We start from the raw sequence: 14,141 nt of genomic DNA, 5'->3' as shown, positions 1-14,141 counted from the left end.
GAGGTCGTGTGTACAGTATCAGAGTCCCACAAAGGACGTAGCCAGGGCACAAGATTTGCGCGTCCACTTGCCTGTTTCGGTAGGTTGCCTGCAGAGTCCGGGTTGACGATGGCGCCCTGCTCGGCCATGAGATATGCCAGGTGCTTGCGTCTGTGCGTGTCCACTATGATGTCCGTCAGTGAGGCGGAATGTTTCATGCCAATCTAGAGAGTGGTGATGGCATCAAGAGGAAAAGACAGTTGAGAATTACTTCTGTGCACACAAATTTGGTTTCATTTGTCTTTCGTAAGTTGCAAAAGTCCAGACTATAACACAAGCGGGTGGGTTTTCACTTCCTACTACTGACATAATTATAATCATTAGTAACATGAAGCCTCAGAACTGAAGCACTTTCCTCAAAATTCCAAATGATCTGCGATGCAACTCTTATAGTTACACCACTTTTATTCATCTCCTACATAATTGACTTTAGTATGAATAGGTCCTAACATTATGTGTTCAAGGAATTCTTGTTCATAAATGTAATTACAATTTACTATTAAACCTAACACAACTTATAATCAACATGGAAAAAGATGATATAAAAATGACCACATTCAGGATCAATGATTATGCTGTTGTAAGCACCAAATACATGTACATTTTCCTTTTTGCCAATAATACCACAGCATGATGTGGATATACATCCATTTTAATCACATCTTTGATGAGATGGGACTGAACATCTATCAACAGGAATAATGGCTATCTGAGAGAAAAAAAAAGCTACTGAAAAATATAACAGATTTACGGATCATCATCGTTCCAGCAATGACAGCAAGCATTGAGTTCCAAAGTGCAAAGTGAACCCACTACCCTTCATTTTTTTTTTTGTTAATTAACTTTTGCATAGGCAGTCATTAAGAAAGTCATATTTTCATCTTTATAGATCTCCTTTTCAGGTATATCTTTTATATCTTATCTTGAACTCTTCTAGCATGTCATTCTACTTGCAGTGTTGCATCTTGCAAAATGCACTGATACAGAGTACATACAGGTAAACATAAGCCACAATTCCTGACTGTCCTGTATGTGGGTAATTGGTATGACATTAACATGCATTACATTTTTATTTAGGTGTTGTTGTTTTTTCAGAAATGATTGATATAAAAGAGATTTGTAGGCACAGCATATCATTTGATAAGGTAATGAGAAAGACTGTGCCATAATTCAAACAACGAAGCCTACTGAACATCAGTGATTTCTGTTTGTAAATACAAAGTATATACAGTACATGTATCTGTGTTCCCTTTACAAAAGACTAGCCATCTAGAAGAGTTGCCTGTCAAATGAATCAACATTCAATCAAAACTGAATCAGAAAACACATATTTGTAATACACATATATAAAGATGATATAAAGAATTGGAAAAAAAGAACAAAAAATCATAAGTGATGATATTATCTGATGATCAAGTATACATTTCTAAGTATCCAAAGGATATTCTGGCATGCTATAAAATATGATGAGCTGGATTGAAGCCATATTCCATTGCTCATTCTACAACGGGAGAGAACTACTATGTGAGCGCGTCATGATTACAACACAGAGTGATTGAAAACAAGCATTCAGAAGCCAACACTAAGTGCGTAAACACATTCTACCAAACCACTCCTACAGCTTGAATACCACGTCATATCTAAATCAGCCACAGCCTGGTTACTCAGGTCTTGGTAAAATGCAGGTACGTACCATCGAGCATGCACAGGGTTGGTCTCTATAATTATGTTGCCCTCTGTAGCAACTCTGAGTATATGCAGAAATGTATATCTATCTATCTGTCTGTGTGTGTGTATGTGTTAGCACACAACATATTTCTGCATCTTTCTCTTTGTCTTGACTCTACACTGTTGGCTTTGGTGAATAGCTACAATATGGATATGTGTCTCTTGTCTATAGAACATCCTTTTTTTTTTCCCTTTAATTATTGATAACTGTACACAAGTTTATTGTCCATGAGTAACATAAAAAAATATAAATATATGGCTTGTAACATAAATACAAACCATAGAATGTATTCACCAAGGAAAATGAAATACTTGGAAAGCAAAATATGATAGCTTCTTTCTCACTGGAAGTGGAAATATAATCTGAACAATATTTGTTTTTACACAACACTGACACGATACCAGTATATGACATGTTGAAGAAACATGATGTCATTCTATTGAGCTATTACATGTATATTGAGCTATTGAAAAAAAAAAAAGAAGAAGCTAAAAGCAACTACACATCTGATCTACAACACCAAAAGGGGTACTATGCACTAAATGAGTGAATACTATGTACCTTTAAAAAAGATGAGATATGAATGAAATCTTATGAAGATCTGAAGATGAATGAATGAGATCACTAATATCATCCATGGCAGGCATTTTAACATGACGATGTTTGGCATACATGGGTAAAATGACAATGGTAATGCTCTTCCTTCTTTGTTTGTTAGTTTTTTATTTTTTTATTAAGGGGGAGGTTTTGTTTTGGTGTTTTTGTTTTTGTTTTTTTGCGAAGGGGATGCCTTTGGACCACTCTTACTATTTGAGACTGGATGAACAGCAGGTTAAGGGGATTTGGGAGGGGAGATGGGACAAAGGACGGGGAATAGGGTGGGAAATAAAACTTAAACAGACCATGCCAATGGAAGTTTACACACCTCATATTTCTGTGAGAAAGATATGCGTCCAGGTGAGAGATAAAAGTGTGAAGATGAAATGACGGAGACAAAGAAAACAAAAAAATGAGAAAACCTTGATGTCCCTATCAAGGTTATTGGTCATGAAAGTCATGTACAATTGTAAAAAAAAAAATCATCAGCCCCCTTATCTCCACAGCTATTTTCAGAAGGGAGTATTGCACTTTGCAGCAAACATGCTAGAAAATGCTACATTTGATAATTAAAGGACAAGTTCGCCTTCATATACATGTGGATTGAGTGAAGGCAACAATATTAGTAGAACACATCAGTGAAAGCTTGGGGAAAATCCGACAATCCGTTCAAAAGTTATGAATTTTTAAAGTATCTGTGCAATCACTGCTGGAGGAGAAGACTACTACAGTGTATGATGTCACATTAATGTCACAATATAAAGAAAATAAAAAGAGAATTTCACAAAACTTGACTTTTTGAATAAAGTGCACATTTCTTCGACATGTTACTGACTTATGTTTAGGGGTAATATTATTTCCCCTGACTTCTGAAAGAGAGAAGTCGAGTCATAGTGTTCTTTTATTATGTGAGAAAAGCGAGAATATCTTGAATTTTCTTTATACTTTCTTTTGTAGTTGTACTCATATGACATCACAAGCTATAGTAATCTTCTCATCCAGCCGTAACTGAGCAGAAACTTCAAAAATTCATAACTTTTGAACGGATTGTCCGATTTTCCTCAAACTCTCATTGATGTGTTCTACTAAAATTGCTGCATTCACTCAACCCACATGTCTATGAAGGTGAACTTGTCCTTTAATGAGTATTCAGAAATATAAGTCTAGTCTGACACACAAACACTGCTCATCCAAAATATGACTTTCATCAGGATTCTGTCGTCCACTTTATCTTTTGAACACGTTTGTCACAAAAAGTGTCCCCATTAATTTTAGGTCACCTTGAGGTAATTGGATAGACAGCGTCTTTCCTTATCACACCTTCACAAGTAACAGTTAAATACTAGCAGTCCATTTGCAATTCCACATAATTCTCGCCAAAGATGCTCTCAAATAGAAAATTCTATAATAAGCTGGTGACAAGTCCACCAAATGTTTGAAGTCTTCTGCATTGCCCTAAACAACCACATCTGGAACATTTGCTCGCATATTCCATGCATTTACAAACTGAGTTTCCAACATTAAGAAGGAAATGTAATAAATTTTATTTCCATGAGAGGTACCAGTGGAAGAGTAGAATTCAGATCATATTTCTCATCCACAGGCTTTCATCATAATTCTCGTTCAGACGGTGGAAAAAAAAAATGGGGGAGGACAAGATTAAATGCACACTGTCCTTGAAGCATGCACATACTTGATGTCCAAGTGGAAACAGCTATTTTTTTTTCAAACTTAATTTGTTACAACATAAGTCTGTGTTTTCTTAGTTCTGATGTTGTAAGTCAATAAGCAAAAGAATGCTGGCACACACTGTTCATAAAGAAATCATTCTCAACTTCGTATCCCATCACATCCAGCAGGTTCTTTAACCTATCACGTCTATGAAATTGCCATTTTTAAGTCTACAGTGTCTATTTTTGCTATATAATTTACATTATTCATTACTACATAGTGTTTTTTTTTTATATGGAAGAATACTCTTTAATTTGAGCCACATTCTGGTAATATACAAAATGATTAAATTGGTTGTATGATTATTAAAAGCCTCTACATACAAATTGCTTCATTTATTCCTGATCCTCAAATTGGCAACACATAGTAAAGTAGAGGATTCTGTTGCATTTTTTTTTTTTTTTTTTTGTGCAGATTAGATGAATTTGACTGGTTCTATCAACTCTTTCTCTAGTGTAGGATATGTAGTAAAATTCTGAGTTGCCAAGGTAACAAGTACAAGACGATAATTTCTGCAGCTCAAATAATGGCACATCTAATATGTGCCTTCCATATCCTTCTCACTCAGCCCCATCTGATTGCTACAGTGTAGGTAGTTTCCGAACTAAGCACCACACCATCTGCTTGATAATGCACAGTCACTACCACATCACTGTATATCACTATAATTTGAGCCATATTAGGTGACACTAAATTATCAAGAACAGAGTCTCCCCATGTTATCTATATCATCTCCCCTGTTATGTTACACCACCTTGTAAGTACAGTTTATTATGGACATAGAAATGATAGATTTACAACTCCTTGTGAGGTAGAGTATCAAATTGATAATTAATACACTGCCAACAGTAGCTATTGATTGAAGACACTAACTGCTCTCCCAGACGAGGAATTAATAAAGAAAAGATCACTTCTCAGTCCAACCACATAGACCCATTGGCAGTTTAAAAATAGGGATGATTCAAATGACCCCAAAATTAAATCACTGAAACGAACTGGTTGCAAATCTACTAGATTAGTAGATATCACCCATTTTAATATACATAGTCCTACTTGCTTTTGAAATGCTAGCATGCTCCCTTGAATGTTTAGGAATGACAAATCACTGGAAAATATAAAGAAACTGTCCAGGCACTGTCCATGACATTGCTCATATTACAATTCTGTGTCTCATTATATTGTTATTCACAGTTGACCTTTATCTGCTCAAGTGCAGATCAATGTTACTTTGAACTGGCTTATTGTACTCAAGGGAAGACCATCCCCGTCTCACTTGTAAAATGTAATTGTGGAGGCATTCTACCAGAGTGATATGTCTATCATATACATAAAACAAAAAAGAAAACTTTCTGGGAGTTAGAACATTGTACCAGACAACACTTCAAATACGACAAAGGTCGCTACTGTGCAAAGTATGATGGGAAGGGCGGCGACATTGCAGAGAAATTTGGGCTCATTATACCCCAATTTCAAATGACTACCCCATCTGGTGAACACTTTGCATACAGATGAAGTCCTCCTGGGTCATTAACACTCTCCGTGTCCTTCAGACATTCTTATAGCTGGGGACAGCCCGGTATCCGGCCGTCCAGAAGATATCTGCCGACTGCGGAAGATGAACATGATGTCCCTCCAAGGTCAGGGGTAGCTCATCTCAAAATTGTCATACACATGTATATATAATGCCTCTCCTTGATATGAAGGCATCTGAGGGAGACTTCTTGATGAGACTGAGAGGTCTCGCTAATGAGAGCTTCTACCTTAAAGGGATTATATGTAGTTTTGGTTGAGACCTAATTTCAGGTTTCTAACATTTTTTGGTGAGATAATGAGAAACCTCTCATTAAATACGAAAGAGCATGTAATTCTATGAGGAATTCAACGCTCATTTGATGAAAATTGGTTTTGAAATGGCTGAGATATCCAAAAAAGAGCGATTCAAATAAAGTGTGGGACCCACACATTATTATGATCGCTTTGTTTTACTTTGTTTTTGGATGTTTCAGTCATTTCAAACTCGATTTTCATCAAATAAACTTTGAATTCCTCTTAAAATGGTATGCTCTGTACTATATCATAAGTGTTTTCTTGGTATCTTGCAAAAAGCTAAAAGCCCAATTCTCATCTCCACCAATACTGTACAATCCCTTTAAAGGTTCATTTGAAAAATGTCTTCTCTCTCTTTTTAAGTGGCTTGCTTGCAAGATATTCCAGTGTCCCCAATAATGGACAAGCTTACTTTTCCATAAATTTGATCTAATGCATACCTCCAGATACAGGAAGGAGAAGAAAAAGAAGAAGAAAAAACTCTAATATTCATGACCACCAAAAAGCATGCCCAAGGCATGCCAGGCATAACAAACATCTAATGCAAAGAACTGTTTCCTAGTATAATAGTGTATTCGGAAGTTATAGGTATTAAAATTGAATAGCTTGTAACAGGGTCCACAGAGAAAAGAAAGACATTGATATGAATTACTAGCAACAGAGTGAACTGATTTGAAGAAGGTAATACTATGTAACATCAGAATACCATAAGGGTAAAATCTTTGCTTCAACTGCTTTTATTTCAATAGCAGCGACAAAGAATGATATTGATAATGACAATTAGAATCATGCATCCCTTTTTAAATTCCAGTTCAATTCCATAGTTTATAATACCTCACAATTCCTACTGATGCACCCAGACCCATGCTTCATTTGTTTAATAGTGCATGACCCTGCACTACTGACAACAAAACTACATGTAAATGCAAAAAAAGAAGAAGAAGAAGAAGAAGAAAAGATAACTGATATGTGGTGCTTATTCAAGCCAATCACGAAGCAAGTTCTAATTTACCAATCCTCCCAGCATTGATACACCTACCACATGATTCTTCACATTACACACAGCGTACCCATTTCCATTTGAAGCCCAGCAACACTAAGCAAATAGAGACGAGTAGCTCTCAAGCTGGATGGCCTAAATTTCAAAATCATTGGCAGATGGAAACATGACGATAAATCTGTATGCATATGGTGCACCGCTACTTGAAACCAGCATTCTGAGCAATTAATCTCTTTTTTTTTTCTTAATAATAAATCACAAATACAAGCCATGAAACCGATGCAAATTGAAACAGGGGAAAAATCCCTAGTCTAAAGTATATATTGAAATAGTTGAGAATTTTGCCCCCCCCCCCCAAAAAAAAAAAAACCACATATTTTCATACATAATTTAAGACATGATCTCTGAGAACAAAAAGTGCATGAAAATATTACACAACACTTTCTCTGTACAATCTGCTTTCGTAATGGCTGAATCATGTTGATGCATATTAAAGGAAAAAATATAAAACATTGTATGAACACAGAAGTCATTAGTGAGTATGCCATCGACATATGGTGACAGATCATTTTCAAAAGTTACACACTAAGATGAATTCATGATAAGTCTTACATGTCACTAGTGTGTTCAGATACATAGATACATTTGAACACTTTGTACACAGGTATTGTACATGATGACATTCTAAAAACAAATATCGATACCGAGTCATGTTGCGATTTGAAATTGGTGTTTGTAACTACATGTACAAGGTGTATATATCCCAAATCATATCTGCCCCAAAGTGATATGGAAAATAATACTTCCAAACAAAAAACACAAATATGATAGAACTACTTGCAACAATGCCCAACATATGAAGGGAGGTCATGAGCCTATGTATGGTAAATGGGTTAATTTAAACAATAACGAAAATGATAACTGAAACTGGAATGTTTCTCGGCCTACTGCTCGATTAAAGAGAAATTCTAGTCTGCATTCAAGTTGACGTTGCCACAAGGTTTTCATCCAAGTAAACAGAATGTTAAAAGTTTAATTACAATAAAAAAATCAAAGGATAAAGCTATACTGATTCTTAAATTTTCATGTGCTTTTGTGAAGTTGCAGGCACATAGATGCAAGTAAGGTGAGGCAATGATATTACTATAAACAGGTCTCATATTAATTTCTTAACTGAATGTCTTTTTTTATTCAAGTAATGCAATAAAAAAAACCACAATTTTTGCATCATGTTATGCTAAAGGCATGTTGATTTTAAAGTAAAAATAGCCTTTAATGGTGGTGTAGTTGCTAAATCATTGACAAAGTGAATAATTTCCATCTTTGGAATGTAAACATTACCGGTACAATGTGGACCAATGACATTATGTCCTCATCTAATTTGCATTCATGGTTTAAACCAATTATATTGTTTTGTAAAAACACATATTAAAATCACTCTTACTTGAATATCCTTTGCTAACTACTAAAGTTCATGCATGTTACATTAAAAAGAAAATAACTTTTACATTTCTGTTTTGTTCATTTTTGTTTTGTCAACATTGAAACACAGGGTAGAGTTTCACTTTAAAAAGGTTCTCCTGTAGTGAATGGCTGAGTTACAGGCCTTGAAGCGTGCAATTCACTCACCTCACAGGTAAAGCACGAAGCCCCCAAATACCAGGGGACATCAAAAGCTTGCATTTCCATAGACTACAGGGCCAAATGTAAAGATGAAGAATACAATTTCATTCAATTGGGCACAATTTTCATTTTCAAATGATAGACTGATTTCTGGAGACCAGTCTCCCAGATACGGCAGCCATCACAGACAGTTTTGACCGTCTGTGATAGTCACTAGTATAGGTGTTCCAGACTAGCTCATTCTGTTTTCCTATGTGAAATCTGCCAATTCCAGTCTACATGGTCTGTATAACTTCTAATCTCATGTCAGGTTTCACATACTTACAAAAAAAAAAAAGTGCTAAGTGTATGTACTTATCAATTTCCAATTTCATATAAGATAGACAATGTCAACCTGTTATACATGAACAGTGATAAACGGCCTGTTATATTTATACACAATGGATTAATTAATTACAATTAATGTGATTTGCTGAATTTGCAGGGAGTCATAAAATATGTTCTCAGCATATTAATGAATTGGTAGGCTCAGCATATTAATGAATTGGTAGGCGGATCATAATGTGTTAATGTTTGGGAGTTTACATTTTGCGATGAGATAATCTTTCCCTGGCGTACCAGTCAGGCCCAATCACAGACTAAAGGAGAGTGGGGTTATTCAATAAGTAGGTTGGCCCATTCTCTTCACACACACACTTCTATCTATAAATCAAAAATACCTAAACTGGAATTTGTTTGCAGGTACAGTGCATGCAACATGTGAACATCAAAATCGGAAAATCCAAAACAATTACTTTAATACTGTGTACGGATCAGTTAAGTCCCGACTGCTTTTATTTTCTGGCTACTTTTCTTCAACGAAAAACATTGGCTTCTCGTTTTCCTACAATGAGGATCATGATACTGCAACATACATGTACACAGGTTGAAATCGATTGCAAATTTGAGGAAAATATTATCAACCATACACATATTGTAATGCCATGATCATCAACACGGGGCAAACACTGCACACTGAAATATATCCAATGTGCTTCAACACGCCTACTCCTACCTTCATGTCTGGCAAAGATGTGGACAATTGTAATTCACTCCCTTGATTCACCATCATGAATTATTCCACAGCTAATTATCCTCAAGACCAAACTCCCACGAGTACTAAGAACCCCCGCTGATGTCGAATGATCCATCCAACAAGAACTGCACCACCAAAGTACAACAGGTGCATGTCCTCCGAATATCAAGAAGAATATTTCTCTACAGATACACAATGCACATTTATATCTATCACCACAATTGATTAGGCATTATATTAGACAACACAAAAACAGCTGTTTATTCACACGGCAGATTACCTATTGTGAACAGTAAATGTACAACGTCGACAGCACATCCGGCTGGTCCCAAAGAGAAACTGTATGGAAATCAGGACATCACACGTGGCTGCTCTAATTTGCATAAATTATGCAGACCCCTCCATTGCAAGTTCAGGTGGTTCTTGCCTTGATTTTGTTTTTCCTCTCTCTTTCTTTTCTCCCATCTAGTATAAGCCTGTGAACCGGCACATGCCATATATGAAAGATGATGTTTACTACTTGAAACAGGAATCCACGCCAGTCGACGAGACTTTCAGTCGCGGCTTGTACTCTGGCACACCAGGATTTGTATTTGTTGGCAAACAACTCAATTCCGCTCAGAAAGTCCACCAACTGCTCCTTTTCTTGCTCTTATCATTTTTTAGGCTCGGTATTAGAATACAAATCAATGACTGGGAGGCTTTCTGCTTTTGACATTTACACATGTATTCAATCTATTGGCTGGGCAAACACGCCTGAACAAAATAACCTAAAAGGGGTTATATCGGGCATGGGGGCACTTCACATCACATAAACTCAAATGCCATGCCATTGTGGTTTATACAACACACTTGAATATCTAGGGAAAGATTTGAATACTACAACAGTTGTACGTCTGCTCAGAAGAGCAAGCTCCAGTGTATACATCGTATTTCCATCATTACAAGGTTAACAGAAGGTAGAAGAGGACTTTATTATTTTACTGAGAGTCAATACAAAGATTCACCCTTTTTATGCAAGCTTGCCAGCCCCTGAAGGCCAAACAGAGCACACTGTATACCAATGAATAGTGAAAAACATATAGGAGGCAAAAAAAGTATTCTTTTTTTTAAGATGAAATTATTCCATAGCAAGAAGCATACAGCACATGATATACACTGATGCATAAAGAAAAACATTCTGAGAGCAAAAATAAAACGAGGTAAAAAATGTTGTTTTTTTAATGTAACTGCCATTTATGACATTTGTTATAATTTGCAAGGAAACAAAATTTAGAAAATTAACACCTTTCATTTCAAAACCATTTTCTTTAATTATTTTGAATGAAAGAAAAATAAATATTGAACATGGGGAAGACATATCAGTTGACAGCTATATGGCAATGTATGCTAGAAAAACATGGGTAGGTTTTCAATGCAGCCATGTTGAATAGTTTTCTCATTCACTACACTGTACAAGCAAATATCTGTAGCTTGCAAGAATCTCACAAAGTAATTGGGCCGAATGCATAAAACAAGCAATTGCTTGTAAAAGCAATTGCTTCAAGCAAAAGCACAAGCTCGTCTAGCAAAAGGTCTAGCTCAAGCAATTGCTTAAATCCATATGCATAATCTTTTGCTTATGCCAATACCTTTTGCTTGTCCCGCACAAGCAATTGCTTGCGTTTTCAACAAAAAGGATGTCACGCCTGTGCGAACACAAGAACAAAGGCGAGTGTGGCAGCGTGTATTTGAAAGGGCATGTGTGTGTGGAAACATTTCCAGACATAGCAGAAGAGCTATGAAATGCACACACAGACACATACACACACATCTATACACACACACGTATTACTGGCTGATTCCCATCACTGCAGCTTACAGCAGCCCGGATTTGCCAGATCGCACGTGGAGAGAGGTCTCCTTGCTCTCCATCGAAGTCAGACATGGATCCTACCTGTTTTTCATCACATTTTGCGTGCTAACCGCTGGACATTCCCGTTGTTGAAATGAAAAAGTTTCTTACACTACTTATGAGTAATTTCTTGTAGATTTATACCACTCCTTCACAAGTGTGGTCTTTCTTTCATAAATATGAAAATGATACTTAAAAGGGAACGTTTCTGTTAAGCAAAAGCTCAAGCTCATCTTACAGAGCTTGGAAAATCATAAGCAATTGCTAGCAAGAACTAGCAAATAGTATGTTTTATGCATACGTTTTTAAGCAAATGCTTGGTCTCTAAGCAATTGCTTGCGGGCAGCATGTGCTTGCTAGCAAAAGCTTCTGCTTGCAAGCAATTGCTTGTTTTTATGCATACGGATTCGAGTAAAAGGCTAGCACAAGCAATTGCTAGCGTTTATGCATTCGGCCCGTTGAAGTTGCCTGTCAAACATGTCCTCTCACAATGAATGTAGCCCCGAGGGACAAGTTACCCATGTGCAACATTAAAATGCCTCCCTCAAACTCATATTCCGGACAGGGCACTGACTACCAGTAATCTTGCATTCTTCTTAAGCATCTTTATAGCCATTTTCCTCGAGACATCATCCCCTCCCCCCCCCCCCCCTTCTCCCCCCACAGCAAGAATAGGACACTCCCACTGGACAGTGATGCCTGAAACGGGAGAGATTCATATGCAGATTTTTAGTCATCCAACATCTGGCAGCATTCTCACACACCAAATCTGACAAAAGTGAGAGAAGATGAGAAAAAAGATGGAGCTGCGCAAATCACACACTACAAGAGGTAAACGCCACGGGATGCCAACAAATTGTAGCATGCTATTTTTAATAGGTGTATCTCACATGACTATAATTGGAGTGATATATTGTAGTGGTGGGGGGGGGGGGTGAGAATTTGACTAGCTGAGTGGGACCATCTGGTGTAGAAAACTGCCTGCATTTATCATCATCTTCATTTTCTTTTTCTTGATAATTGATCACAACAAGAGAAAAACATTATGTTTTGCTTTTTGTATCACCCAAATTGTACAAGAGGTATTTCATAACTGGACAAGTAATATATATCGCGATGGATCAAGATCATTTTTAAAGACATCGATATGTCATAGTTCCTTATTAGCAAATCTCTCGGACGGACACCTAAAGGCTGTTCACGACCATTTTGAAAGCAAGAGATGCAAACTAGCATGTTAAATACTTGCATTTTTTCCAAAACATTGATTTGTCCATAAATTTAAAAAAATAATAATAATAAATCACATTCTCCACACTGCTAGGGCTGAAAAAAAAAAATCTGCAGACTGTAAAACATACTAAAAGGAAAAAAAAATCTGTTAAGGCAAAGTCATATATTGCATAAGAAAATGAGAAATATCATTTACATGTATTATGCCTGTGTAATTCCCATTCAGAAAAAAAAAAGATCTCCTGAAAATGTATTATTTGTGCATTCTTTTAATGAAGAGAAACATTCTAAATATTGTGCAACAACAAAAAAAAAACAGTCATCCAAAGTCCAAAATGATACATTACATTGTAGTTGGCAGCTCTGCACTACCTACATCATCATGTACATTGTAGGTCTCTGCATTGTACCCTTCAGACATCCATGATATATGCACAAGTTCAATTTCTAAGCTTACAAGTACATCTAGTACAAACTCAGATATCATGCTCATGAAGCAAACACTTATTTATTGCTCTGTCTTCATAACAGCCATCTATCATAGCAGATAGCTAACACACAGACACCCGTACAGACATAACAAACGCTGCAAAGCTTTTGCGTCTTACACGGTCTCATCAAACAGTAATGCACCATTTGCTTCCTACTCCACAGTTTAAGATATTTGCACTTACATCATCATAACCAAACCAAACAAAACAAAACAAAACACAACCACAGCTGAGGTCACAACAACAACAACAACACCAACAAAAACAAAGTATTACTTGGGAAGACAATGAACATTGTGTAATACTGTTCATAGCATTTTTCATTGGTGTACAATCAACAGACAGATTGCCCAAATCCATTCACCCAGTTGTCTGTGGCAACAAAATCTCGCTATCGGGCAAGTGAAATGAATGGCAACTTGCTTGTTCAAAAGTATGGGACCATTACCAAAATGCCCACTTGGGCAAGTAGGAGAAACATACATACATGTACAGAGGAGAAACATATTTTATATACATGCATAACTGAGGCAAATAAGGGTGACACATTCAATGATGTAGCTTCCCTGCACTTGTCTATATTACTATGCTTTTGGCCTTTTTTGGCCACAATCATGGTTGTGTATAATAAAGACAGTCATTTACAAATATCGGAATCTGGACATAAATTAGAATTATGTAGGTAGTCTAATCAATATATGACTGTGAATAAATCAGAGTAAATACTGAAGATCACACAGGAATATAGGATAATGATTCAAACTTGTGGCAGTTTGAAGGGTATCTGGATGCCACAGGCATGAAGCTGTATGGGTATATGGATATATGAAATCATACATAGCAAGTCGCATAGCCATATGGAAAGAGTTGTGTTCTTACAGTAATAGTTCAATGGTATTACC

The 14,141-nt window shown here is 36.5% G+C and overlaps 1 protein-coding gene across 1 annotated transcript in view; it reads right to left on the bottom strand.

Annotated features, from left to right (window-relative positions):
* The window catches only part of LOC139718844 (small G protein signaling modulator 3 homolog), a 91,121-nt gene that overhangs the window by 38,180 nt on the left and 38,800 nt on the right, over positions 1-14,141 (bottom strand). The window contains exon 12 of the mRNA XM_071630308.1: positions 72-203. Within this exon, the coding sequence (XP_071486409.1) occupies positions 72-203 (132 nt within the window). The remainder of the gene's footprint in view (positions 1-71; positions 204-14,141) is intronic.

Source organism: Diadema antillarum, unplaced genomic scaffold, assembly GCF_040938485.1.
Source record: "Diadema antillarum isolate AM-2024a unplaced genomic scaffold, OU_Dant_1.0 scf00000100, whole genome shotgun sequence".
Lineage (NCBI taxonomy): Eukaryota > Metazoa > Echinodermata > Echinoidea > Diadematoida > Diadematidae > Diadema > Diadema antillarum.
This window is presented reverse-complemented; position numbering and strand designations above follow the sequence as displayed.